Source organism: Myotis yumanensis, unplaced genomic scaffold, assembly GCF_028538775.1.
Source record: "Myotis yumanensis isolate MYYU_CA2020_CCGP unplaced genomic scaffold, mMyoYum1.0.hap1 SCAF_11, whole genome shotgun sequence".
Taxonomy (NCBI): Eukaryota; Metazoa; Chordata; class Mammalia; order Chiroptera; family Vespertilionidae; genus Myotis; species Myotis yumanensis.
The window spans coordinates 45,389,540-45,414,277 of record NW_027223762.1 but is presented as its reverse complement, the minus strand read 5'-3'; the positions used below and the strand labels follow the sequence as shown (position 1 = coordinate 45,414,277).

At 42.8% G+C, this 24,738-nt stretch overlaps 1 protein-coding gene across 1 annotated transcript in view; it reads left to right on the top strand.

Moving 5' to 3' along the window:
- The first annotated feature begins 2,499 nt into the window (after nt 1-2,499).
- The window catches only part of TACR1 (tachykinin receptor 1), a 139,721-nt gene continuing 117,482 nt past the window's right edge, over nt 2,500-24,738 (top strand). Inside the window, exon 1 of the mRNA XM_070429561.1 lies at nt 2,500-3,440. Coding sequence (XP_070285662.1) covers nt 3,052-3,440 — 389 coding nt within the window. The 5' untranslated portion in view covers nt 2,500-3,051. The remainder of the gene's footprint in view (nt 3,441-24,738) is intronic.

Here is a 24,738-nt window from a genome sequence, read left to right as displayed (position 1 = left end):
GCCTTCAGGGTTCTTATTTGTTTTCTAAAGGTGGGAGTTTTAGAGGAGTCTCAAGGGAAGGTCTCAACAGAATACTCAATAGCTTTTCAGGTGTGTCCTTTAATGTGCTGATGCTTCCAAATGAGTTCGGGATCATTCTCTGGTCAGCCTCGCTGTTGTACTTTTATCTTGGATTTGTCTGGCTATAATTGGTTATTTATTCCCTTGACCTCATCCATTCTGGGGCTTGGTTGGTACTAATGGCATTAACTGGGTCACTGTTATCTCTCTCCCTGACCAGGGTGATTTAACTTACTCTCTGAGTGAGGAGAACAGGTATAAACCATCTGCTCCTAAGTGTCTCTGGTTAGGGAAGATAAGATCTTGAAATTTATTAGCAGGTTGTCAATTGCTCTGCCTTGTTTAAGGATTTTGTTTCAGTTTCCCTCATTCCACTTGCCAGGGAATTTTCCTAACTTCTTTTTATCCTGCTTCAGTAATACTGTCCGTGTGTGTAGTCGTCTCTTTTTCTTCCCCTAGATTCTAAGTGCTTGCGGGACTATCACCAGCACAGCATCTGGGTCAAGATATCAACTTGCTATACTGATGGAGGGTAAATGAATAAATCCTTTTTTTTTAGTTTATGTTTTCTTTACTTTCTCTCCCCGCCCCCTCCCCCCCCCCCCCCCCCCCCCCCCCCCCAGCAAGCATTGAGTAATGTTCCTTTAGAAAATGTCAGCCTGCCTCCACTGAACAGGGAGGAAAAAAAAAAAGAGAGAGAGAAAAGCCGCTTTATACAACTTGGGAGGAAACATTAAAAGTGGACACGTGCATGCACCCTCTCTCTGTGAGAGACCCAGTGTGGCGGGGAGGCGTTCCCTTTGCTGTCCCCCTAAACAAGGGGGCGCCTTCTCTTCAAGGCCTCACTGGAGTTTTCTCCTCAGGGTTAGGGGTTCTTAGAGGAGCGAGCAGCGTCAGACACAATTCATATAATGCTGAAATTCCAACAAAGCCAGAGTGAACTAGCCGATTTCCCGCCCCCGAGAGAGGATCCGATTTTAGTTCGGCATAAATCTCGGCAATAAATTCCTAAGCTCTAAAAAGCTTCCCGAGACATGCGGTACGCACTCGGTGGAGACGCGCGCAAGCAGGCAGGACTAGTGTCTAAACCCGAGGGTGCGGGCTGGCCCCGACCCGAGCCTGGTGCCCGCGTCCCCGCAGAGACTGCCCCCACGGAACCGCACGTCTGTGCCAGTCTGGCTGGAGCGCGCTCCAAACCTCAGCCCATCTCGGCTTCTCCAAACACGGTTCGCACCGACTGGCAGGCCCTTCCCAGCTCCTCCCAGTGCCCAGTACCAGCTCGGCCGTTTGAAATGGCCTTTTACTGGGAGACCAGGCTTCCTTCGAAGCCCGCCAGGGAGGGGTGGTAAGGGTGGCAGGGGTTGCGGGGAGGGGAGAAGAGGCGGGCAGACCTGCCCTCCGTCCCTATGCAGACCTGGGAGCGGGAAGAACCTCCCCCCGCCCGTCCCCACGCCACCCAGGTCCCCGCGGTGGTCTGCAGGCCCGGAGGCGTGGAAGCTGAGGCTGCCGGGTCCCCAGGCGCCGAACCCGAGCCGCAGTGGGTGCTGGCAGAGAGCCGGGAGCCGCGCTTCTGGGCGACACGCTGCGGATGGGTGGCTCCTGCGCTCACCACGCTTCGCAGGGAGCTCAACTCAGTCCCGCTGGCCCGCGTGTGGAGGCTCAGCTGGCGGGCTCAGCTGGAGTTTTTCATGGAGCGAGGGGCCAAGCTGCCATGGAGGCTGGAGAGGGTGTCCCCAAAGCTTAGAGCCGATCTCTGCTTCCCTGGAGAATCGGCCCGCCAGGGAAAGGAACTAAGAATTTTTGGAGGTGTTTTCTAAACAGGAAAGTTATTTTCTGGAAGCCGGGAACCAGGCACCCTCCCCTCTCGCTTCTCCGGAGCCGCCAGAGCCAGCGCGCGGTGCACTCGGGCTGGTGCGCGAGCAGGAGCGCGGCCGGGAGCTCAGCGCTGGCAGGTCGCCTCCGTACTTGCCCAACTCCCACAGCCACAGACACGCGCCTCTGCAGAGCTGTCGCAGCGCTCCGGGCTGCCCTCCCTGGAAGTTGAGTGTCGGTCATTACAGCTCTTTCGCAAATCCTTTTCCCCTTCAGTTCCAGCGGTAGACATCCCCCCCCCACCCCCCTCCCCAGCCCCGGCGCAATTACTCCGATGACACCTGGCGCCCCCTTGCGGAGCGTGTGGGGCGCTCCGCTTGCAGACTCCCACAGCAGGTAGCTGCAAAAGGCGTGGTGCCTGCGACGCCGGAGTGAGGCAGTTGCCAACAGCTGGTGCAGCTGCCGCGCTGCGCACGGGGACTGGCGAGTACGCAGCCCAGGTCCTGCCCCTTCCCGGTGACGTCTCTGCAGCGGGCTATAAAAACCTCGCGCAGCCTGCCGAGGTTCTGCTAACTCCCTAGCCCAGCAGGACCCGAGCCAAGAAGAGCCTGCGAAGCTGCAGGAGGTGGTGGTGGTGGTGGTGGTGGCGGCGGCGGCGGCAGCGAAAGCAAAGGGAAAATGTCCAGCTGCACACGGAGCTCCAGAATGCCGGCCACAGACTCAGAACTTTTATGGGTTGCACTGTGAGGGGCACCCTCTAAGCCCCAAGTCCTCACGAAGCACAGAGCGTTGCCTTCCCCGCTGCAGGCAGGGGGAATACGAGTTGTAAGCAGCAGCAGCAGCAGGTGCAGAAAGGCGGGGTCTCCAGCTTCCTGAAACCGTGACCCACAGAATTGCTTTCCCATTTCCAGCCCAACGCAGAAGGTACGCTGTCTCCAGCTTTCCGAATTCAGATGTTTCCTGAAGCTTGAAAGTGGAGGCAATCGGTGCCAGCAGGGGCAGCCAGACAGCTCACAGAAGCATTCCTCTTCAGAGCGCCAAGTGTCCTGCCTGCAAGGAAAGAGCTTGCAGCTTTCCCGGCTGGGTTCACCAGGACCCTGTCCCCTGGCGCTGACCTCAGGACCTTGCTGCCAAGTGGGTGGGTGTACGGAGAGGACAGCTTACCCACTCAGCCAAGGGATGGATAACGTCCTCCCAGTCGACTCAGACCTCTTCCCAAACATCTCCACCAACACCTCGGAGCCCAACCAGTTCGTGCAGCCAACCTGGCAAATTGTCCTTTGGGCAGCTGCCTACACGGCCATCGTGGTGACCTCTGTGGTGGGCAACGTGGTGGTGATGTGGATCATCTTGGCCCACAAGAGAATGAGGACAGTCACCAACTACTTCCTGGTGAACTTGGCCTTCGCGGAGGCCTCCATGGCCGCGTTCAACACAGTGGTGAACTTCACCTACGCTGTCCACAACGAGTGGTACTATGGCTTGTTCTACTGCAAGTTCCACAACTTCTTCCCCATCGCCTCGGTCTTTGCCAGCATCTACTCCATGACAGCCGTGGCCTTGGATAGGTGAGCTTGCCCTTCGTGGAAAGGGGAGAAAGTGTCTACAGAGGATGATGGCTTTGCTATGGGGCTGCTGTGTTGGGTGGTGCCTGGTTCAAGGTGGAGGGCAGCCACCTGTACTCGGGTTTTTACTGACAGCCAGTTGTTGATGGGGGCACTTTGTCTTATCTCACCATTTTCTTCTCTAGTTCCTCTCTCCCCCCCCCCCCACCCCACTTCCACCCATCACCAGTCTCCTCTCCTTTCTTCACAAAACTCCCTTTTCTCTTCATTTAACCCTGTTTTCTTCATCCCTTCCTTACGCATCTCCTGGACGCTTTCCTTTCAACTCCTGCTTTGCTTCTTTCCATATATTTCTTTTCTCTTTTGCCCTGAAAGCCTGAAGGCGATACCCAAGCTTGGCCAAGGTGTGTGTTCCTGCCTGTCACCGTGCATACCCCTGCAGGCCTGCTTCGGGGACCAAGGGGGTGCAGCCCCTGGTGCCTTCCAGTTTTAAGTATGCCTCACCAGCATTTCTCGTTTTTCTCTTTTTCCTGAAGATTCAGGAACTTGTGTCTCCCACCTCAACTTTCCAGTATTATTTGGATGTGAAGAGCATTTTCATTGAATCAGAAATATTTAGAATTCTAATTCAGCTTCCTCTCCGCTGCTAGGAGTTCCCGCTCAGAAATAAGAGGTAGCATTCTGTTCCTAAGGCTCTCCACGGATAGGGAGCTTCCCCAGGAGTTTTTCTAAATTTCCCTTGTAATGGGAGGTCAATGTTGTTAGCCTGTCTGTATCCACAGAGAAATGTGCTTGGCAAAGGCAGTTGCGAACTCTGTCTCTCATGCAGCCAACAGGTTAGGATTTCAGAAGCTGATAGAATGTGATAAGGTTGGCATTTTCAAATACAGGGGCTAGTGCTCTGGAATGAATGCCCCCCCCCCCAGGTGTCATGATGGAAAATTGATGATTGGAACACAGCTCTAATTGTATTGACTATTTTTGTGGGTGTCCTACATAGCTCATGTGTATATCTCCGTGTGCACCGGTGCTAAATGTTTACGGGGGATGTGGAGGTATGTTTCAAACACCTGCCACTGTGATTTTAAAACGGGTTCTTTGATGGCCTTGCTGAGATAACTGAGTGTGAGAAACCCAAAAAGGAACTAGGAGAAAAACTTTTTAAAAAATTCCCAAACTATTAAACCTTGGGCACAAAGATTGTTTACGATTTGCAATCAATTTGAAGTTTTTTTCTAGCTTGTATCGTGAATGAACACTTCTAAGATCAGAGAAGGCTGTGTGTCCTTTGCAGGGGTGTCCAAATGCTGCTTCCTCAGGTCCACAGACACCTCCCCTTAGGCAGCTCTTATGTGCTTGATATGTTGTGTAAGACAAGTTGTGGTGAGTCAATTATATTTTAAATGTGGAGGAAAAACCAATTACTCAAAGTGGGAGTGAAATGAATTCTTTTGTGAATGTACCTTTATGCCACTCTGGTTTTCAGATATTCTGTTTGCTGAGAGTGAGATATACATGTAAATCTTTCTGCACCAATTTACTCCTGTACCTCAAGCAGCCCCCCTCACCCCCTTAAACTTAGAAAACCCATAGCATGATATATAATCGCATAGAGAAGCAGTGAAAACTGGTACCTTACACTGGATGATCCCTAAATTAGAGGGAAAGTTGGTATTTTTACTGTGTCATGAGCTTGTGTGAGCTCAGGAGACCTGACAACCAGTATGAGCACCAGCGGACAGCTCTTCTGCTTTGACTTCCATAGAAATGACAAGTTCCACAGCCCGGCTTTTTCCCTTGGAACTTAGAAGGTGAGGGCAGGAGTCAGGGTCAAAGTCTTCACAGTGGACAGGGCATGGAGCTACCTCGACTCTGGCATCTCAAGCTCCACTGTTTTATCTAGGCACATCATAGACAGGACCCCGACGCTGCATGACCCCTGCTCAGTGAGGCCAGCGGATCTCTGGTGCCAAGGCTGAGGGAAATGACAGCACCGAGAAATGTTTCCAAGTCCCTAATGTACACATACAGTCCAGGGAGATGATCAAAGACATGCTCAAGGGTAGAGTTCAAGCTAGAGTTAGGGATGAGGAGTCAGGGTTGTGTCTCCAAGTCTCCTCCCCCAACTATCTCCCCACCCCCTCTGTTCCTGCTATTTTTCCTTGCTCACCTCCTGAGCATACAGCGAATCAACCCCCTCAGGCCCTCTCAGAATGTAGCTGCCCTGCATCTGTGGCCATCCATTCCCTCCCGAGAATGTTTTAGAAAGGAAGGGCCTTCAGCCCTCTCCATGAGTGATCTCTCCCTTCTCCAGCATGGCATGCCGGGCCGTGAGAAAATGCTAAGCTACTTTTTGTATGTTTCTTGAATCTTTCACAGATAATCTTTGAATCAAGTCTTAAACAATGAAAGCAACATGTTTTGTTCAGACTACAAAATTGAACCTCATTCACTGCAGAAAACTGGAGAACTCTGAGACACAAAAATACAAACCAACCACTACTTCCTTATGCAAAAATAACACTTGTTAGCATTGGAATTTCTCTTATGACTATTACACTATGTAACTGAGGTCAGATTCTATGTAATTTCATAGCTTACTTTTTTCTGTTGATATTAATGGAAAATATTAATAACATTTCCTATGTTATTAAAAAGTCTTCAGTAACATAATCATAATGGCTTTCTATTATCCCATTATATGAATGTAATATCGTTACTTTAAGAATCCTTCTACTGTTGGGTATTTAGGTGATTTCTAGACTTTTTTGCTATTATGATGAATACACTACTATACATTTCTGCGTGATAATTTTGTTGTTATTGTTGTTATTTAATTTTTTCTTAGGATAGAGTCCCAGAAGTGGAACCACTGGGTCAAATGAAATTAATTTTTTATTAAAATTTTCCTCCTAACTTTAAAGGATTATAAACTCTGAGCAAAGCAAGGAACATGTCTGTCCTCTCTTGTTTACTTTATCTCCTCAGCACAAAGCAGAGTACTTGGCAGCTCACAGTTACTACATGTTTATTGAGTAAGTGAATGAATAAGATAATACAGGTTCCTAGAAGAACATTTGAAAAATGCATACAATTATAAAGAATATGTAAAAATTATTTATAATCCCTCTCTGACAGATAAGCAGTCAAAATTCTGGAATGCTAGCTTATACTTACTTTTTTTGTGTTGGTTACACCACATACGGTCACTCACACTTTAAGGATAAATCTGAGGCCATAATAAAAACAGTTTCAACAGTTGTTTTTTGTTTGTTTGTTTGTTTCTTAACATCATATCCTGGGCATTTTTCATGTCATGAAGTAGATTTAATGGTAGGATTTTTAACAGATGCATTTTATTGCCTGGCTGTAATAATTTCTTTAAGCATTCCTCTATTTTTAGATGTAAATTGTTTCCATTTGTAATGATTACAATTAACTTTGAAATGAATATCCTGGCTATAAATCTTTGAGAACATCCCTTGTTCTTTTCGTAGAAGAATCTCATTGAAGTGGAGTTGCTGGGTCAAACTATCTTGATAAACTTTGCCAAATTTCCTTCTGGGTCCAAAATATATGCACAGAAAAACAAAACTAACAGCAGATTTTAGTACTAATTTAAATCTTTTCTGTAATATTTCTACAGAATGGGAAAGAGAAAGAGAGAGAAATCCCCTTTAGAAGAATATTTATTTATTTATTTATTTATTTATTTATTTATTTATTTAAATACATTTTTATTGATTTCAGAGAAGAAAAAGAGGGAGAGATAGAAACATCAATGATGAGAACCATTGATTGGCTGCCTCCTGCATGCCCCACACTGGGAATCGAGCTTGCAACCTGGGCATGTGCCCTGACCAGGAATCAAACCACGGCCTCCTGGTTCATGGGTTGGTGCTCAACCACTGAGCCATACCAGCTGGACAGAAGAATACTTATTTATTAGAGACAAGGGTTACATAGAATAAAAATGTTGCAGAGACAAATACACTAAGTAAGATGAGGTCTCCCTCTAATTAAGCTCTAACATCAAGGACTGTACTTTTTGAAACTCTACAATTCTCCTACTTTAAAATAAAATTTAACCTTTTTTCCTATTATAAAAACAAAAGGTGTGTGTGCTGTTTCATGAAATGAGAAGTTGGAGGACACTGAGAGGTGACACTTGCCTTTTGCAGGGGCTGGTGACAGTAGCCGGTTCTAGTATTACAGGTCGGCACCCAAGAACAGAGGAGGGGGCTAATCCCTAAGCCCCTTAAGAGGGGCCATAGGGACAAAAGGTAAACTGACTTAGCACCAAACACACAGCAACAAAAGTCTCAGAAAAGCACCAGCCTGGTATCACTGCTCCTGTACCTGGTAAGGGGCAGGTGTAATTTCAGTGACATGAAAGGGGAAGGTTGCTCATTCCTGAGACTGGTTCCAGGGATGTTGTGCTTGAGTGAAAGGAAACATCCACACAATGATGGTCTCTGGACAATATGAAACATGGTCAGGATCAAACATATCATTGCTCAGATAGGGGGAGTGGTGAAGGCAGAAGGAATGGACTCTTTTCGAAAGTAAAAAAAGGAACCAAGAGCAAAGAAATGCATATATGACAGAAATCCTGCACTCTGATACCTGGAGTCCAACCACTCTGCTCCTATCATACTCAGCTACAAGCCTAAGCAGCCTGCTGCATTCTGTCCTTGAACCTCACCTCGTTGACTAGACTTGGATCCCATTGTATAACTCAGGGCACTCCTTCCAAACCCAAAGACCAGACTTAGACTCTAGGATCCTTTGCACTACTTTAGATGGACCTTAAAACCCATGACCAAACACCCTTGTGATGCTGAGAATGGTCATTCCTTAGAAGCTTGTCCACCACAGCTGCTCCTGTCTTTTCAAATCAGGAACCTTGAATGTCTGGGATGACATAGATCAAACTCGCTTGTTTCACCTTAGATGGATCATTTAGGCCGCAGGACCTTTCCTGAAGAGGTTCTATGCCCACCTACTCCTTGGAGCTGCCCTGGTGTACTTGCCACATCCTCTCTCTACTCATGAGAGCCTTCAGTGTCTTGAATGGTCAAGACTTCTCATTTTAGTTAGTTAGTTAGTCTGTTTGTTTTTGTTTTAAACTGTCAGAAACAAAAGTTCAATTTTGGGGAAATAAGGCAATTCTCAAGGTGCAATCACATAATATGTACACAAGACTTTTTTCCTATTTTATTATTATTATTATTATTATTATTATTATTGAATCAGCAAATGATACAATAAGAGAGAAACATTCACTGTTAAACTTAGACAAGATCTTCAGTTCATCAAAAGATAATGCCGCCAAGTAAGGTGATATTTCCTGACTCTGGGTCTCATGTCTTTCTTCACAGGGCTTATGCTACATATTGGGGCAAATAAGACTGATTGAAAGATAACTACAATATAAGGTGTTGGGCATTACCTTTCATATGGGTTGTACTGACAAATTCTACAGGAAAGGCGAGCAGGAAGTAATGTCCAGCAGTGATGATCAAGGAAGACCTCAAAAGATGGCAATTGAGCTGGGCCTTGAAGATTAGATAAGATATTTAGAGAGAACAGTAAAGAACGGTGACATTACAGGTAGAAGAAGCTATATGACATAAGTGTGGAGGTAATAAGTTGCAAAGTGTTTGGGGAGAATGACAGGCTGACTCAAGTGTAGTAAATTCACAAGTGAATTAGGGAATGAATGAAGAAGTTGTTGGGAAGAAAATGAGTACAGTTTTTGTTGGATTTGATGTGAAAATATAACAATTAGTTGGAAATGCCCAACAAGCAACTTGAGAGGTAGGGCTAGAGAATGAGAAACCAGGGATCAAAATGTAGATTTAGGAATTTTCCAAACAGAAGGGCTATTAGAGTTTAGAAAGTAGAGAATATCTACATATATGTTTCCAGAGGCTAACAATTCCCAGGAATGTCCTGCCAGGCAGTACGAAGTTGGAAAAGAAGAAATAGATAAAGGTGTAGTAGAGAAATCAGGATCTGTAGAGTGACAAAGGTTAAGAGAGGTGACCTGTGGCTTGTCATATTCATTAGTGTCATTAGAATCCAAGGGTGACAACCCTGGACTTGGCAATTAAAGAACATTGGTGACCTGTGAGAGATAGTGTCAGCAAAGCGTAGAAATGTGGGATAAAATTAGAGGGCAATGAGGGGAATGGCTCTTCCTCATCTATCCATCCATCAAACGATTACCAAGTACCTACTATGTGCCAGATGCTGAGGGTATAAAACCCTGCTTTTGCCTTTTTGCTCTCAGTATTTGGGGATTGACAAAGTCATGAACACCATTATAAACCAATGCAATTAATGCCATGCTATTGGATCTTGGAGACAGAGTAGAGAACTACCCTTTGAAATATAAGAAAGACTTACTGGTCAAATAAAGAAAAGGGAGAAGCTCAAGTGCCACCTCCACTAAAAGCTGACCTTAACCTGCAAGTCTAGATAAGGTGCCTTCTTATCTATTCCCATGTCGTTTATCCAGGGAGGTTGTAACAGTCTGTAATGTGTTGGTCTCTCCCACACTTCCCTCCCACTAAGTTGCAAGCACCATGAAAACAGGAAAACTTTATTTGGTTCTGTTCCCAGAACCAATGAATCAGGCAGACTGCAAAGCACACCTGTGATACTTTGCCTTGAAGCAAAAGGAAATTGGGCCAAATATATGCCTACTATGGAGCTTTCTTAGAAAACTCCATGTTTCTAGAAAACTCCATGTTCTAATTCACACTTACCTTTTCCACCCTCCATTTGACTGGCCCCACTGGATTCCAGATCCACATCCTGCACCTGACAGGGGTTACACTCCAGGCGACACCTCTAAATGGGGAGGCGTTTATCATTCCCACCTACTGCAGCCTATCCAGGCATGCTGGAAGCTGACACATTTCATAGATCCTTTTCTGGCCCAACTATAATCACCTCCCTGGTGATTTTCCTCCAACACCCCTACTAGCTACAGGAAGTACACTCTGTTTTACTTGTTCTTTCTGAGGCAGAACCAGCAGAAGCCTACCTACCACCCAGCCCTCCAAGTCCTGTGCCCACAGTAATTATCTAAACACCTTGTTCATATATTAAAATATTACAGACACAGGAAAATCTGAGCAGAGTGGCCTGAGAAAGTCATAGACTTGGAGGACAGAGTGGGGAACTGGCTTACATTGTCCAAACCTCCCCTCTTGCCACCCTGAGGCTGTGATTCCACCCCGTTGAAGGAGAAATGTGAGGCTCTATGAATGAGGAACCCCGGGGATGAATAGATGCTTTAATGATGTCCTTGAGACTCACATTTCAGCGTGAGAATTAATGCAACATGTGAACTGCTCCAGAAACTTCGTCTAAGCAGCACTGAGCCTGCTTCCTTGCCCTTCTCATAAAATTCTTCACTTGATTTACTTTCCAATTAAGCTTTTGTCACTCTATTTCATACTTGAGATTCTTCATAGAGTGCCTTTTATGTCCTTTGTTTAAGAGTGTCCTTTAATAACCTCACCTCTAACCTTTGACAGTGCAGTTTGGTGTAGGAAAGAGCACGGACGGTGGGTACCAGCAGTGGTTCTATCACTTACTGTCTGTGTGAACATAGATACTTCATCTCTCTGGGCCGATTTTCCCACCTGATAACAGGGATATAATAAAACTTGCCCAGTGGGGTATTGTTTGAGGGGAAGAAGGAAATAGAAAGAGATGGAAAGTTTCTGATTCATTCCTTGATGGTCAGTAAAAGCTCAATTAAGAGTAATATTATGATTGCTAATAAACCCTGACACACCATTATATTTATTATTCACATACGTTCCTGTATCAGCATCCTCTTGGATTCCGGTATAACAGCAACAGGGTAAGACATTTATATCCTTCCCCCCTAAGATTATAGTTTAAAATAAACTATAACCTCCTAAGTGGGTCAGCAAACTTGGAGCTAAATGCTCTCCAGCATCCTTCCCCTCTGTGCAGATGCCCTTGCCCTCACCAGTAGCCCATGATTTGGATATACCATGGTCCAGAAAAACCCAATCATTTGCTCTTACACCACCTCCAAAACCATTCACTTTCCACATCCTGTATGTCCCAAAGTCACCACCCTCACAGGGAAGCACCATTTGCATGTTTAGTGTCTGAAGGCGAACTTGGCCGTAGCCAAAGGTGTTACAGCTGCATGTGTTTTAGTTGATATTCAATTTGTTAAAGTTGTTTCTTTCACCTTTGAACACATCTTATAAATCTTGGACGCTTTCTTATAAATATAGTTTATGTGTGTCCAAGTGTCAAACATTCACTTTCCCTTATCTTTTGACGGATGCCCAAGTAGCTCTTAAACATGAGATGGAGTCCTTCCTCCTAAGTAGTTTAACATTTTCAAGCTTCATCAATCCAATGATCTTACATATTTCCAATTAGTCACACATTTTTATAAACTTAACAAATCATCTTAAAATGTAAACAGTGCCTATAAACTTGATTAATTTCCCTAAATATTTTAAATTATAATCATAAATGTGATGCATCTGGTTTAAAAAAAAAAAACAACAACTTTGAATCCCTGACAGGATAACTTATAAATAGGAGAAACAAAGTTTTCCTCAGGACTTACATAGTTCTGGTAAGTCTAATACATCAAAACCTCTAAATTTAGCCTATCAAGTTCTCTTAAAGCATTTCAACCTCCTAAGAATTAAACTTACAGATTCAGCAAATGAGGTTCTCATGCGCATCTAAACATTGATTACAAAATTAATTAATTAAATCCGCCAAAGTATTTTGATTCAAATTGCAAATCTAGTAAGTCGAACTCTCTAATGTATCAGATTCTCATTTCCAACATATTAAAAACAAATCACACACAAATTAACATACAGCCTCATTCACACTTCCTACAGAGAAGTACCACCTTTTCATTGTCTATTTACTGTTCAAAACATCCCTTCCCAGGGCTACAAAGTCACACCAGCAGAGGTGGCCGAACCACCTCCCTAAGGAGCCGCCAAGGTTCCATAACCAGGGTTGAGTGGGAGATCCGAATCCGGGTGTGCCACTCAGGGGTCTTGCCCAGAGCTGCAGCCCAGTGCCCAGGGGTGGAGCTCTGCTTGCTCAGCGCCCACAGGGCCCACCCACACCTTGCCATTTTGAATCGATTCGTCCCAATGCGCTATGTATCGCCTTGGTTTCCTTCAAGTTTTACCCTTTCCCACTTCTCATCTTCACATTTTATCATTTGAATTACTGATGGAATCATGCAGCCTCACCGCACCCCTAGGTCACCTCTGACTGTTTTGCTACCTGAATAGAAATAGCGGCATACTGTACTCTCTGATATTTTTACCTTCTGATCAATCTCCATTTCAGACTTGATCATGGACATGGGTGAAGTGACCCCCAACATTCACCATCTGTCCTGGGTCCTTCAGTTTCTTTTCTGAGACTTTGAAGTCATGAAAAATATGTAACCAGCATTTGTCTGACTGTATCCTGTTTCTTCACATGACTCATCAACCCTGGAGGGGTAGTGCCTATGAGTTTTGACAACCCTGGGATCTCAGCGTGTTTCAGATGTATGCCCGGGGGCACTGTGTGCCTCCTAGACAGCAGGTCTACACAGCAGCGTCCACTCCCTTGGCGTGAAGTCTTCAGAGGTGGGGCCTTTCTTCCTGGAGCGAGGAACCTACCTGGCACCCTTCCTGGAGCCTGGAACCTACCTGTCCTCCAACTGGGTCATGAGATATTCTCTTCAGATCAGCTGGGTTTCTCCTCTGAGGAAGAGTCTTCATGGCTTTTTCATAGCTCGGTCCCTTCCCTTCCCTCCCTTCTCAGTGTATTTCAGATAATAATAATAATAATAAATGCAATGCTCTGTTCTAACAGCTCAGCCCAGTGCCCTATGCCGTATGTGAACTGTTGAGCAGCTGCCTTCACAACTCACACAGCTGCCTGGGCTCATGCAGGGTGGGTGCTGAATGGTCACGCTAACTACCCCCACCCCACTCTCTCTGTCAGAAAATATAATTGACATGATTTTTCCAAAATCTCATGTGCATATTTAGTGGCATGTAGGGAGATTAGGAGCATAAGCTTAAATACCCACGTTGTGTGATTTATTAATTAATTTGATTTCACTGTGGAGAAAGGTCCTCTTGAATAATTAATATGTTTTCCTAAGAGGATTTGTCTGATTCTGAAAATGTTTAAACAAAAGAAAATCCCACAGACGGCCGAAATATCCTCCTAAGCAGTCCCAGGGAACCAGAGGGGCTTAAAAAATGCCCTAATTCATGACAATAACTAAAATAGAAATAGCCACGAGGGTGAAATACAACTAGTTTGCTCAACAGTTTAACTGGGCTCTTCAAAGAAGGAGTTAGACAATAACCTAGAAAACCTTGTGGCTGAATCCTCAATGGGGGCATGTTCTCAAAGATGGACCAGTTCCTTTCTCTTCCCAGCAGTAATGATGAGGGGTCTGGAAGTTAATATGTTAAAGACTGAGACTATAGGCAAAACCACAGCCACCAGGTGTTTTTAGTGGCCCAGTTAAGGCACTGCCAGCCTAAAACTCTGCAAAATGCAAAAACAAACAAACAAAAACTAGCAACAAAAAACAACTCACAGACAGACAAAACTACGGTGATTACCAGAAAGAAAAGGAGGTGGGGGGGGGGGGGGAGAAGGAGGTAAAGTGGGGATAAATGGTGATGGAAGGAGACTTGAACCAGGGTGTTGAACACACAATACAATGTACAGATGATGTATACTAGAATTGTACCCCTGAAACCTATATAATTTTACTAGAGGCCTGGTGCACAAAATTAGTACACAGGTTGATCGGGGCCTTCTGGCTGATGGCTGGGGCTTTCCTTCGTTCCGCACCGCCCCTTGGTGGTCAGCGCACGTCATAGTGAGCAATCGAACTCCCAGTCTCCCAGTCGAACTCCCAAGGGGATAATTTGCATATTAGGCTTTTATATATATAGATTACCCCATGTCACACTAATAAATTCAATAAAAAGGAATGCCATTTAATAGCCTTACATGTAGCCTTTGATAATGCAGTTTGGTGTAGGAAAGAGCATAGACAATGGGTTCTAGCAATGGTTCTATCACTTACTAGCTGTGTGAACATAGGCAAGATGCTTCACCTCTCTGGGCCTCAATTTTCTCACTGGTATCAGGGATATAATAAAAATTGCCTTGTAGGGTATGGATATTGTTTGAGGGAAAGAAGGAAATGGAAAGAGGTAGAGAGTTCCTGATTCATTGCTTGACATTCAGTAAGAGCTCAATTAAGACTAATATTATGATTGCTAATAAACCCTGAAACACCATGATATCTATTATTCATATCCATTCCTGTCTCAGCATCCCCTTGATGCAGTATAAGAGCAACAGGGTAGCCGAAACCGGTTTGGCTCAGTGGATAGAGAGTCGGCCTGCAGACTGAGGGGTCCCGGGTTCGATTCCGGTCAGGGGCATATACCTGGGTTGAGGGCACATCCCCCGGTAGGGGGTGTGCAGGAGGTAGCTGATCGATGTTTCTCTCTTGTCGATGTTTCTAACTCTCTATCTCCCTTCCTTCTCTGTAAAAAATCAATAAAATATATTTTTAAAAAAAAGAGCAACAGGGTAAAACTTTTATATCCTCCCCTACCCCTAGATTATAGTTTAAAATCCTCCTAAGTGGGTCAGCAAACTTCGTGCTAAATGCTCTCCAGCATCCTTCCCCTCTGTGCAGATGCCCAGGCCCTCCTAGAAGCCCATGATTTGGATATACCATGGTCCAGAAAAATCTAACCATTTCCTCTTACACCATCTCCATAACCACACATTCACTTTCCACATCCTGTATATGAGGGCGGGGCAGGGGGAGGGGCGGGTGCAGAGGCAGATGTACTATCCTCTTCCCTTTCTAGCCATTTCCCTCCAATAATGTTCTAACCAGCTCAAGCCTGCATGAAGGTCCTCCCCAATCCTGCCTCACAAATGAGTCTCAAATTACTGCTCTGTCCTCTGCCCCGCCCAGTCCAATTTAGTAAATTGAGTTGAACCAAGAGAAGAGTAGCTGATGGAAATCACACGAAGTTGGGAACAATCGGAGCTCCTAAGTCCCAATTGTGTTGTAAAAACCGACAGTTACTCACTCCTTGAGCAGGAAAGAGTTTAGAGCAGCGGTTCTCAACCTGTGGGTAGCGACCCCTTTGGGGGTCAAATGACCCTTTCACAGGGGTCGCCTAAGATCATCGGAAAACACATATTGAATATATAATTACATATTGTCTTTGTGATTAATCACTATGCTTTAATTATGTTCAATTTGTAACAAGTAAAATACATCATGCATATCAGATATTTACATTACGATTCATAACAGTAGCAAAATTACAGTTATGAAGTAGTAACGAACGAAAATAATTTTATGGTTGGGGGTCACCACAACATGAGGAACTGTATTAAAGGGCCGCGGCATTAGGAAGTTTGAGAACCACTGGTTTAGAGCATCAAGACAAACTTAGCCCCAGGGTCCTGGGACTTAGGTGCCACTGAGGTGTCCAAGAGTTTGGCATTTACAATCTGGCCCCTGTATGCAACCATGGAGACTGCTGGGCAATATGAGGGGCTGTCTTCAGGAGCCCAGAATGCTGCTGAAAGACCTTCTTCTGCCATAATTAGGACTGCCTCGGCCCTGAGGTGCCAGTGAAATCTGCATTTGTGTCTGAGTAATGAAACAAGGCTGGGCTTGCTTATGTTCTTCATACTTCTTTGTAAGCCACTAAGTCTCTGACAAATATGTAATAATTGCACAGCTTGGAAGGGGATTGTCATCAGAACAGACTTTGGGTCACAGTCCCAGCCCATCCTAAGGGTCTGGTCGGCTGAGTTAAGAGCAGCAGTGCAGTGCAGCCCTGTGTGGGCGGCCAAGGCTGATTCTTCATGTCTTCAGCACCTTCGTCAATGGATTTGTGCTGTTTACAAATCCTGGGGGCAGGTTTCCAAGAGCTGGGCTTTCTGCCAGGGTCTGCCTGGTCCCACACTTTAGAAGCTTGCGAACCGTTTTTCTTTGCTCTTTCCTCTCTCCCTTTCTCTCTACACCTGAATCAAAAATTTCTTGCTCCATTTTTCTCCCAACTCCTCCGCATTTTGACAATAGGATGGCTTCAATAAATGTCACTGAGGACAAATTGGAGTTGGAGCAGACAAACCCCCGAAGCTGTTGTGTATAAAACAATTGAATAATAGATTTACACAGCGATATTAAAAATGTAAGGTGCTGCGATTCTGATTAAGCAGATGAGTCCAGATGGAACCTGAAAAGATTCTTTAAGGCTCCCTATTTAGATATGAAACTAAGCTACTTTTTAAAAAAATTGAATATATTTGACATTTAGCATTTTGTAAATTTAAGCTGTACTTAAGCTACTTTAGAAAAAAATATCTTACCATTGAAAATTATCTGCACAACTGCAAATTCCCTTCTGAAAATGTTTAATGTACATATTTTTAAAACTATAAAGTATTACATTTTCATGAAGGAGAATTAGGATCTTACAAAAATATTACTATGATGAAGAAAAACGCAAAATCAACCCTCATCTCACTGCCCAAACACCGCTAAGTCAATTCTTAGGAATTATTTCAATACAGGACTTTTTCCCTATGCGTAATATACAATTTTTAAAATTTAACACAATAAAGTACGAAACATTTCCTGTAATTAAATGCTCTGCATGATTATGCTTAATGGTTGCAAAGTATCATAATTTAAATAATCCCTCATCCTGGGACCTTGCAGGTGTTTCTAGCTTTTGCTACAAGATAGAGTTTGTGATCAACATGTTTTACCTAAACTTGCACACATGCATGATTATTTGGGTGAATTCTTTGAAGAAAAGTCTATTCAGAGTGATGGACATTTTAAGGCTTTGGCTTTATTCTGCTAAATTGGTCTTCAGAAAGCCATAGCGATTTAGCAGCATGAATCAGAATATATAGACTCGTTGTAAAGGAGTGCTCCCCTCCCCACATTCCTAACAATTTCAGAAATACCTTTTCCAATATAAAAGATTTAAAATGTTATTCATGTTTGCAGTTCTTAGTAGAGAGATGGAATATTTTTGTGTATTTATTATTGCTTTATATTTTACTTTTTGTGTGCAAATTACCTATTTATGACCCTAGGACATTTTTAAATTAAATCTTTATTTTAAAATTATATAGTGAATTACAGAAATTATATGTTAAGGATATAGCCTTCTGACTGTAATATGTTGCAAACATTTTCCATGTTTCTAGTTAAAACTTTAATTTCCTTTTCAGTGATTATCTTAACTTTAATTATTTTTTATAGTTACATACACCCACCTTTTCTTTTATGGTATCTCCCTGTAGTGTTATACTTAGCAAGGCCTTCTTCAACTCAAAAATAAATAAATATGCACAATTTCATTTGCTCGTATACATTAGAAGTTTTACTTAAATCTTAAATTCATTAATAATTTAATTTAAATTTAATTAGATTTTAATCTAATTTTTAAATGCTATATAACTTTATACAGTCAAACATCATTTATCAAATAATCATTTCCCTACTGATTTGAGAAGTTTCCTTTGTCATATATTGAATTTTATTAATACTTGGGCTGTTTCTGATTTATTTGCTGACTGACTATTCTTTTAATAGTACAAACATGGACTTATCCACCCTGGTAAACTCCAGATTCATTATTAAAAATCCCCCTATTGAAAAGTCCTGTTGCAATTTTTATTGGAAATGTATGTGTTAAATTTAGAAATTAACTTTAAAAGGAATTGTTAGAATATGAAGTTCTTTAAAAATGTATAAATACGGTGTATTTCCTATGTATGTAAGCCTATATATTTTCTTTTATATTTTTGTATTTTTCTTCATCTAGGCTCTCACATTTCTTTAAATGTTTTAAAATTTAACATCGTTGGTTGCTAATGAAAATGCAATAACTTCCCCAGGGTGGTTTTCTAGTGGGTTATTGTTGGTGTCTTAGAAAGCTATTGATACTTTTTAAAATCATTTTGAAACCAGCTAATGAACCCCGTACAGATGAAGTTCTAATATTTTCCCTATTTTTCCTCAGATTTCCCCAATAATTAGATATTAGTCTATAAGTCATTATCTTTTTTATTTTGTATGCAGTGTCTGTGTCCTTCTTTTTACTATATCTTTCAGAACAATGTTTAAAACTGGTGATAGTAAGCATCTTTTCTTATCCCTCATTTTCAAAGAATGTTTCTCTTAATTAGTGTTAAGTGTGTTGCCTGTTAGTTTACAATAGACATTACATCATCTAATTTCTAGTTTATCAAGAGAGATAATCAGATCTTGTTATTTCATTTACTGATTCTCCCTTTGACATCCATCAGTACTTTTTTTTCTACTGCCTAATTTCTTAGTTTTCAGCTGTTCTAGAGCCCCTAGAATAAACAGGAGTTGGTCTTATGCTTTGTTTTATTAGCACTAGATTAGCTAGATTTACTTACTGATATTTTATTTTATTATTTTGCTTACTGATTTATTATATATGTTTATTGATTTCAAAGAGGAAGAGAGAGATAGAACCATTAATGATGAGAGAAAATCATTGATCAACTGCCTCCTGCACACCCCACCCTGGGGATCGAGCCCGCAACCCAGGCATGTACCCTGTGACCAGAATTGAACCAGGGACCCTTCAATCTGCAGGCTGATGCTCTATCCACTGAGCCAAACCATCTAGGGCACTTACTAATATTGCATTTACATTTTGCATCTTTGCTGTAAAATTTAACTGTCATTGTGTGTGTGTGTGTGTGTGTGTGTGTGTTGTCTTTTCAAGTTTGGTTTCAAGGTTCTAAGTGGAATAAGTATTCTCTAAAACTTATTCTGTTTGCTGAAATAAGTGTACTTTCATGAGAAGCTTTTCTTCCAATCAATTTTCTGGAAGATATTGCTTCCCACTTTTTCTCTAGTGAGCACACAGTAGTGCAGCAGGTGCTTGCATTTGTTGTTTTGTTCAGTATTATTTCGTTCCAATGTTGATGGGATGCATAGGAACTTAACTCTTGTTTATATCAAGTAGCCTATGGTAAATTGGTTTCATTTTACATCATTTTGCTTGAAGTTGTAGAACCTACTCATGAGCATTAAGTGAGGACCTGCTGTACAGGGCATACTTCGGGCCATTCAGGTGAAGCTAAAGAAAAAAGAAATAACACAATAGATTGATTCAGAAAACCAGTGGGAGTGAGGTCTATACAGTAGTTTGCAGATTTTACTCTCAATTGAGGAACCTCACCAGCTAATGATATAGACAAAGAGAAAGGACCCCAGCCACACACTTGTGAGGATGATCAATGCAAATGCCAGCCCCTGGCAGAGCAGGGAAGAGCCCAGCCATGATTCTGAGAGCACTGAGGCTCCTTAGTTAAAGAGGGAGGCTGAGCCTCCACATTCCATCTTTTTTCCGCCACAATACACAGTGTTCCAGGAAAGACACATCCTTGTGGGCGGACACAGATTTTGACAAAATCCAGGAAAAATGTAGCCGGTAAGCAAAATATAGCAGTGCAGACTTTTTCAGCTTGGCTGTGCATTTTGTAGGACTTTTAACAAGCCTGTGATTAATAACACTATTTAAGGACCTCTGTAATTAACATTTTAGAGAGAAATTAAACATTGCAATTTTTAAAAATTAAACTTAACTTTTAAACATTGAGTTTTAATTTTTCCAGACTCTATCGTCTATAAACAATATGAATAAGGCAAGCAAGTAAATACTATTGTAGAATAAATATAAATAAACCTTACTTTGTGGTTTAAAAAATTATTATACATACAGGCTACTGGCTTCCAATATGTTATTGTTTTTAAATTATTTATATTGAATATTAATTATGCTAATTTTTATTCTTTATTTTAAAAAGTATGGTGCATGCAAACAATGGATACTATTCAAGCACAAAAATATAATGAGGATGCTTTCTATGTATAGACAATTGAAAGGTTTCCATTATATATTTTCTTTTTTAATTTTAAAAATATTTTTATTGAATTTATTGGAGTTACATTGGTTAATAAAATTAGGTTTCAAGTGTATCATATATAATAAAAGACTAATATGCAAATTGACCAAACAGCGGAACGACCAGCACAATGACCGGTCGCTATGATGTGCACTGACCACCAGGGGGCAGATGCTCAATTCAGGAGCTGCCCCCAGCTTGCAGGCCCCAGGCCAGCCAAGGCAGGTGCCAGCGGGGCCCCTTGATTGCCCCACCAGTGGCCCTGCAGAGGGAGGCAACTGATGAAGGCGGCAGGGGGCAGGGCCGGCAAGTGGGTGGTGCTAGGTTGGCCAAGGCGGGTGCCAGCAGGGGTCCCCCCATTGCCCTGCCGGTTGCTCCACAGATGGGCGCTGATCACCAGCCAGGCCTAGGGATCCTACCCATGCACAAATTCTGTGCACCGGGCTATAATACATCATCTGTATATTGTATTGTGCATTCCCTACCCCAAGTCAAGTCTCCTTCCATCACCATTTGTCCCCCTTTTAGCCTTTTTTACTTACCCACCCCCTTTTCCCTCTAATAATCATCATACTATTGTCTGTGTCTATGAGTTTGTTTTGGGGATTAATCCCTTCACCTATTTCACCCAGCCCCCCAATCTCCCTCCGCTCTAAAAGCTGTCAGTCTTCTGTATCTCTGAGTCTGTTTCTATTTTGTTTTTGTTCATTAAATTCCACATATAAGTGGAATCATATGGTATATGTCTTTCTTTAACTGGCTTATTTCACTTGGCATAATGCTCTCCAGGTCTATCCATGTTGTTACAAAAGGTGAGATTTCCTTTTTTTATGGCCAAGTAGTATTCCATTGTGTAAATGTACCACAGCTTTTTTTACCCACTCATCTACTGATGGCCACTTAGACTGCATCCAAGTCTTGGGTATTGTAAATAATACTACAATCAATATAGCCAGTGAGTTAAGAGAACTAGTAGGTGAGGTATTCTGGAAGCTAAATAAGAAAGCCTTTCAGAAAGAAGAAAGTACCTACTGTGCCATAAGCTGCTGAGAGCTTAAGTAAGATGAGTACTAAGACTGGACCATTGGATATGACAAGATGAGATGAGATCAATACTGACCTTGATGACAAAAGTGGCCTCAATAAAGTGGTGGAAAGTGACTAGGATAAGCTTACAGGAGCCTGTGAAGGGAGAAGTGGAGTTATACATGGAAAAAGAGAAAAAGTATATTAGTCAGAAGGAACATTAGTTTAAGGAAGGATTTTTTTAAGCAGAAGAAGTTACAGCATGATTGTATTGTGATAAGAATGGGGCAACTGAGAGAGAAATTTATGATGCTGATGAGGGGAGAATATAGGAGCAAAGCTTTTGAGTAAACAAATAGGAATGGCTCCAGGGTTGGTTTTCAGAAGGAAATGAGACAATACATTACAGACGAACAACGGACATATGGGTAGAGGTGAAGAGAGGCTGGTAGATTTAATGATAAAATCACATAGTTCATTTTTACTGCTTCTGTGTTCCCAGAGAAATGGCAAGGTCATTAGCCGAAAGTGAGGAAAGAGGAGGTGTTAGAGGCTGAGAAGAGAGAAAACAATGTGAAATGGTCGTGTTGTGGAGCTGGAGAGGAAAGTGACTAGAATTGTAAGCAATATAGAAGTAGCTCTTGAGATTTATGAATTGGCAAGAGAACCTGGAGATCAGTTAATACATGTGTGTTTTTCTATAATGTAGGCTTAGAGAAGGCAGAGATTATTACAATGGGGTTTTGTCAGATGAGTCAATTGGAGAGAGGGAAGAAAGTGGAATCAAGGGCATATGCAAGGAGTGGTTATAGGGATGGACCATGGAATCTAAGCTGGGTGAGTGGAGAAGCAAGAACATGAGGCAGTTATAGGTAATAAAAAATGGTAAGATCGATAGACTGGGGATCCTGATGAGTATTAAGAATTGTTGGACTTGGAGTGCCAGAGGGCATGAACTGAAAACATGGCAGAGGGAGGGGGGTGATAGAAAGTAAAAGGCTTGAAGCATAAATTTTAGAAATAATGTAGTTACTAGTGATAGAGTCCAGGTAAGGAGTCACCATGAGAATGGAGGGCTAGTGGCAAGTGGAGGAAATAAGTCAGGAAGTGAGGCAGGGAGTTGGACTGATTATGTATGTAGGTCACCAAAAGGGAAGAGAAAAAGTTGTGGGGAGAAAGACAGTGAACCAGGTGCTAAAACTGCCAATGGATGAGGGAATGAGCAGTAGATAGGCCAGGGAATGGCTGCAACAAGAGAAGCAGGTGGTGTAGTCTGATACATGTGTTTCAAAGAGTTCAGGGTTTAAAAGTGGAAGAAGGAATGATGGAGTGGAGGTGGAGGTAAGGAGCAGTGAGGACATCTTCCCCTGGTCCAGGTTCTGTGGTGGGTGGACTGTGGAGTAAGAGCAGCCACCACCTGTGAGGATTGCAGTGGTAGAAGTGATATCTTGAAATGGCCAAGTTTCAGGTAGCAAAAAGGTGAAGAGAGTTTTGTAGAAAAGGTTGAGGATTTTTTTTTTTATGACAGACTATGCACTCCATGGGGTTGGAAGAGTGGGAGGGTGCATCAGACTATGAAATTGTGTGGAGCCATATTGGAGAAAGAGCCAGGGTGGTAATTGTTAACTGGAGAAGCTGTGACCTCTGGTGGGGGTTGGCTACACGGAGAAGTTAGGAGAGATGGGATTGGTCCTGGTGGTTATTAAGAGGAAGGCCCATAATGTTCCTAACTGGAGCTTCCTCCTTGGTGCGGGACACTGAGACATCGTATAGTGGTACAAAAGGGCAGAGGTCTTATCAGGAGCACTCAGACTTGGTGGAATTGCCTGGAATCCTATTGGGAGAAGAAGGTTTTGCCAAACTTTTCTTTCAGAGAACTTCCTGGAGAGTTCATGATCTTGGGGGTGGAGTGCTTACCAGAACTACAGACTAGGTCATGGGGGATTGCCTGATGCCCTTAGCAGAATAGATTCAGTGGAGTTTTGAAGAGACCGAAGGTAGTGAAATCCAATGCCTAGATGATAGTGTTGGCCAGGAGCAAAGAGATTTCTTCAACTGAGAGTAGATGAATCTGAGGGATACACATCAAACTCAATGGCCAACTTTTTTTTATAACTATTTACAATACAGAAATAAAATTGATAGATATTTTAATATACCAACAGACATATTTTCAATGAAAAAAATCAATGTAATGTTTTAACTATATTATAAAAAGAAATAAGAAAAAAGAAATTTATAAAATAAAATGTATTTTAATATGGAAGTGCCCAGGCATATAGTAGAATATAGAATGAATGTGCTTACACCTTTATTTAGAATAAAGAGAATGCAACAGCAACAGATACAGGCAGATGGCAATGGCTCAGAACCCACAGCTAAAGCCAAAAGTCATGAAGCAAGAGAGGAGGGTGGGCCTGAGAGGAGAATGCTGCTTGGAGCTTTGGAGGGCACTGGGCAGAGCTTCAGGCATATGAGGCCCAGGCAGTGCTGAGTCAGCTCAGGGTCAACACACTCTCAGGGCTCATCGATTGAGTCCTTAAAAAAAAAAAAAATAGTAATGTGTGTCTTCATGGCAAAGCACAAATTATTAAATTTGAATAATTTTTAAATTATTCAAACATATCCTGTGGATATGTTAACTTATAGAGCACAAGGGACTTTGCATATGTGATTAAGTTAAAGGTTTTGAGATGGGGAGATTGTCTGGGCTATCTGGGCAGGCCCGATGCAATTACAACCCTCATAAATGAAAGTGGGGGGCCGGAGGGCCCACATCAGAGAGATCTGAAGGAGCTATGCTTCTGGCTGGGGGAACTGGGGGGAAAATTCATGAGCCAAGCAATGCAGCAGCCCCTAGAAGCTGGAAAAGGCAAAGGAATGGATTCTCCCCTAGAGCTCCAGAAGGAATGCCGCCCTGCCAGCACCTTGATTTCAGCCCAGCAAAACCCACTTCAGACTTCTTACCTCTAGGACAGTGATGGCGAACCTACGACACGTGGTCAGAGGTGACACGCAAACTCAGTTTTTTGGTTGATTTTTCTTTGTTAAATGGCATTTAAATATACAAAATAAATATCAAAAATATAAGTCTTTGTTTTACTATAATTGCAAATATCAAAAAATTTCTATATGTGACACGGCACCAGAGTTAAGTTAGGGTTTTTCAAAATGCTGACATGCCGAGCTCAAAAGGTTCACCATCACTGCT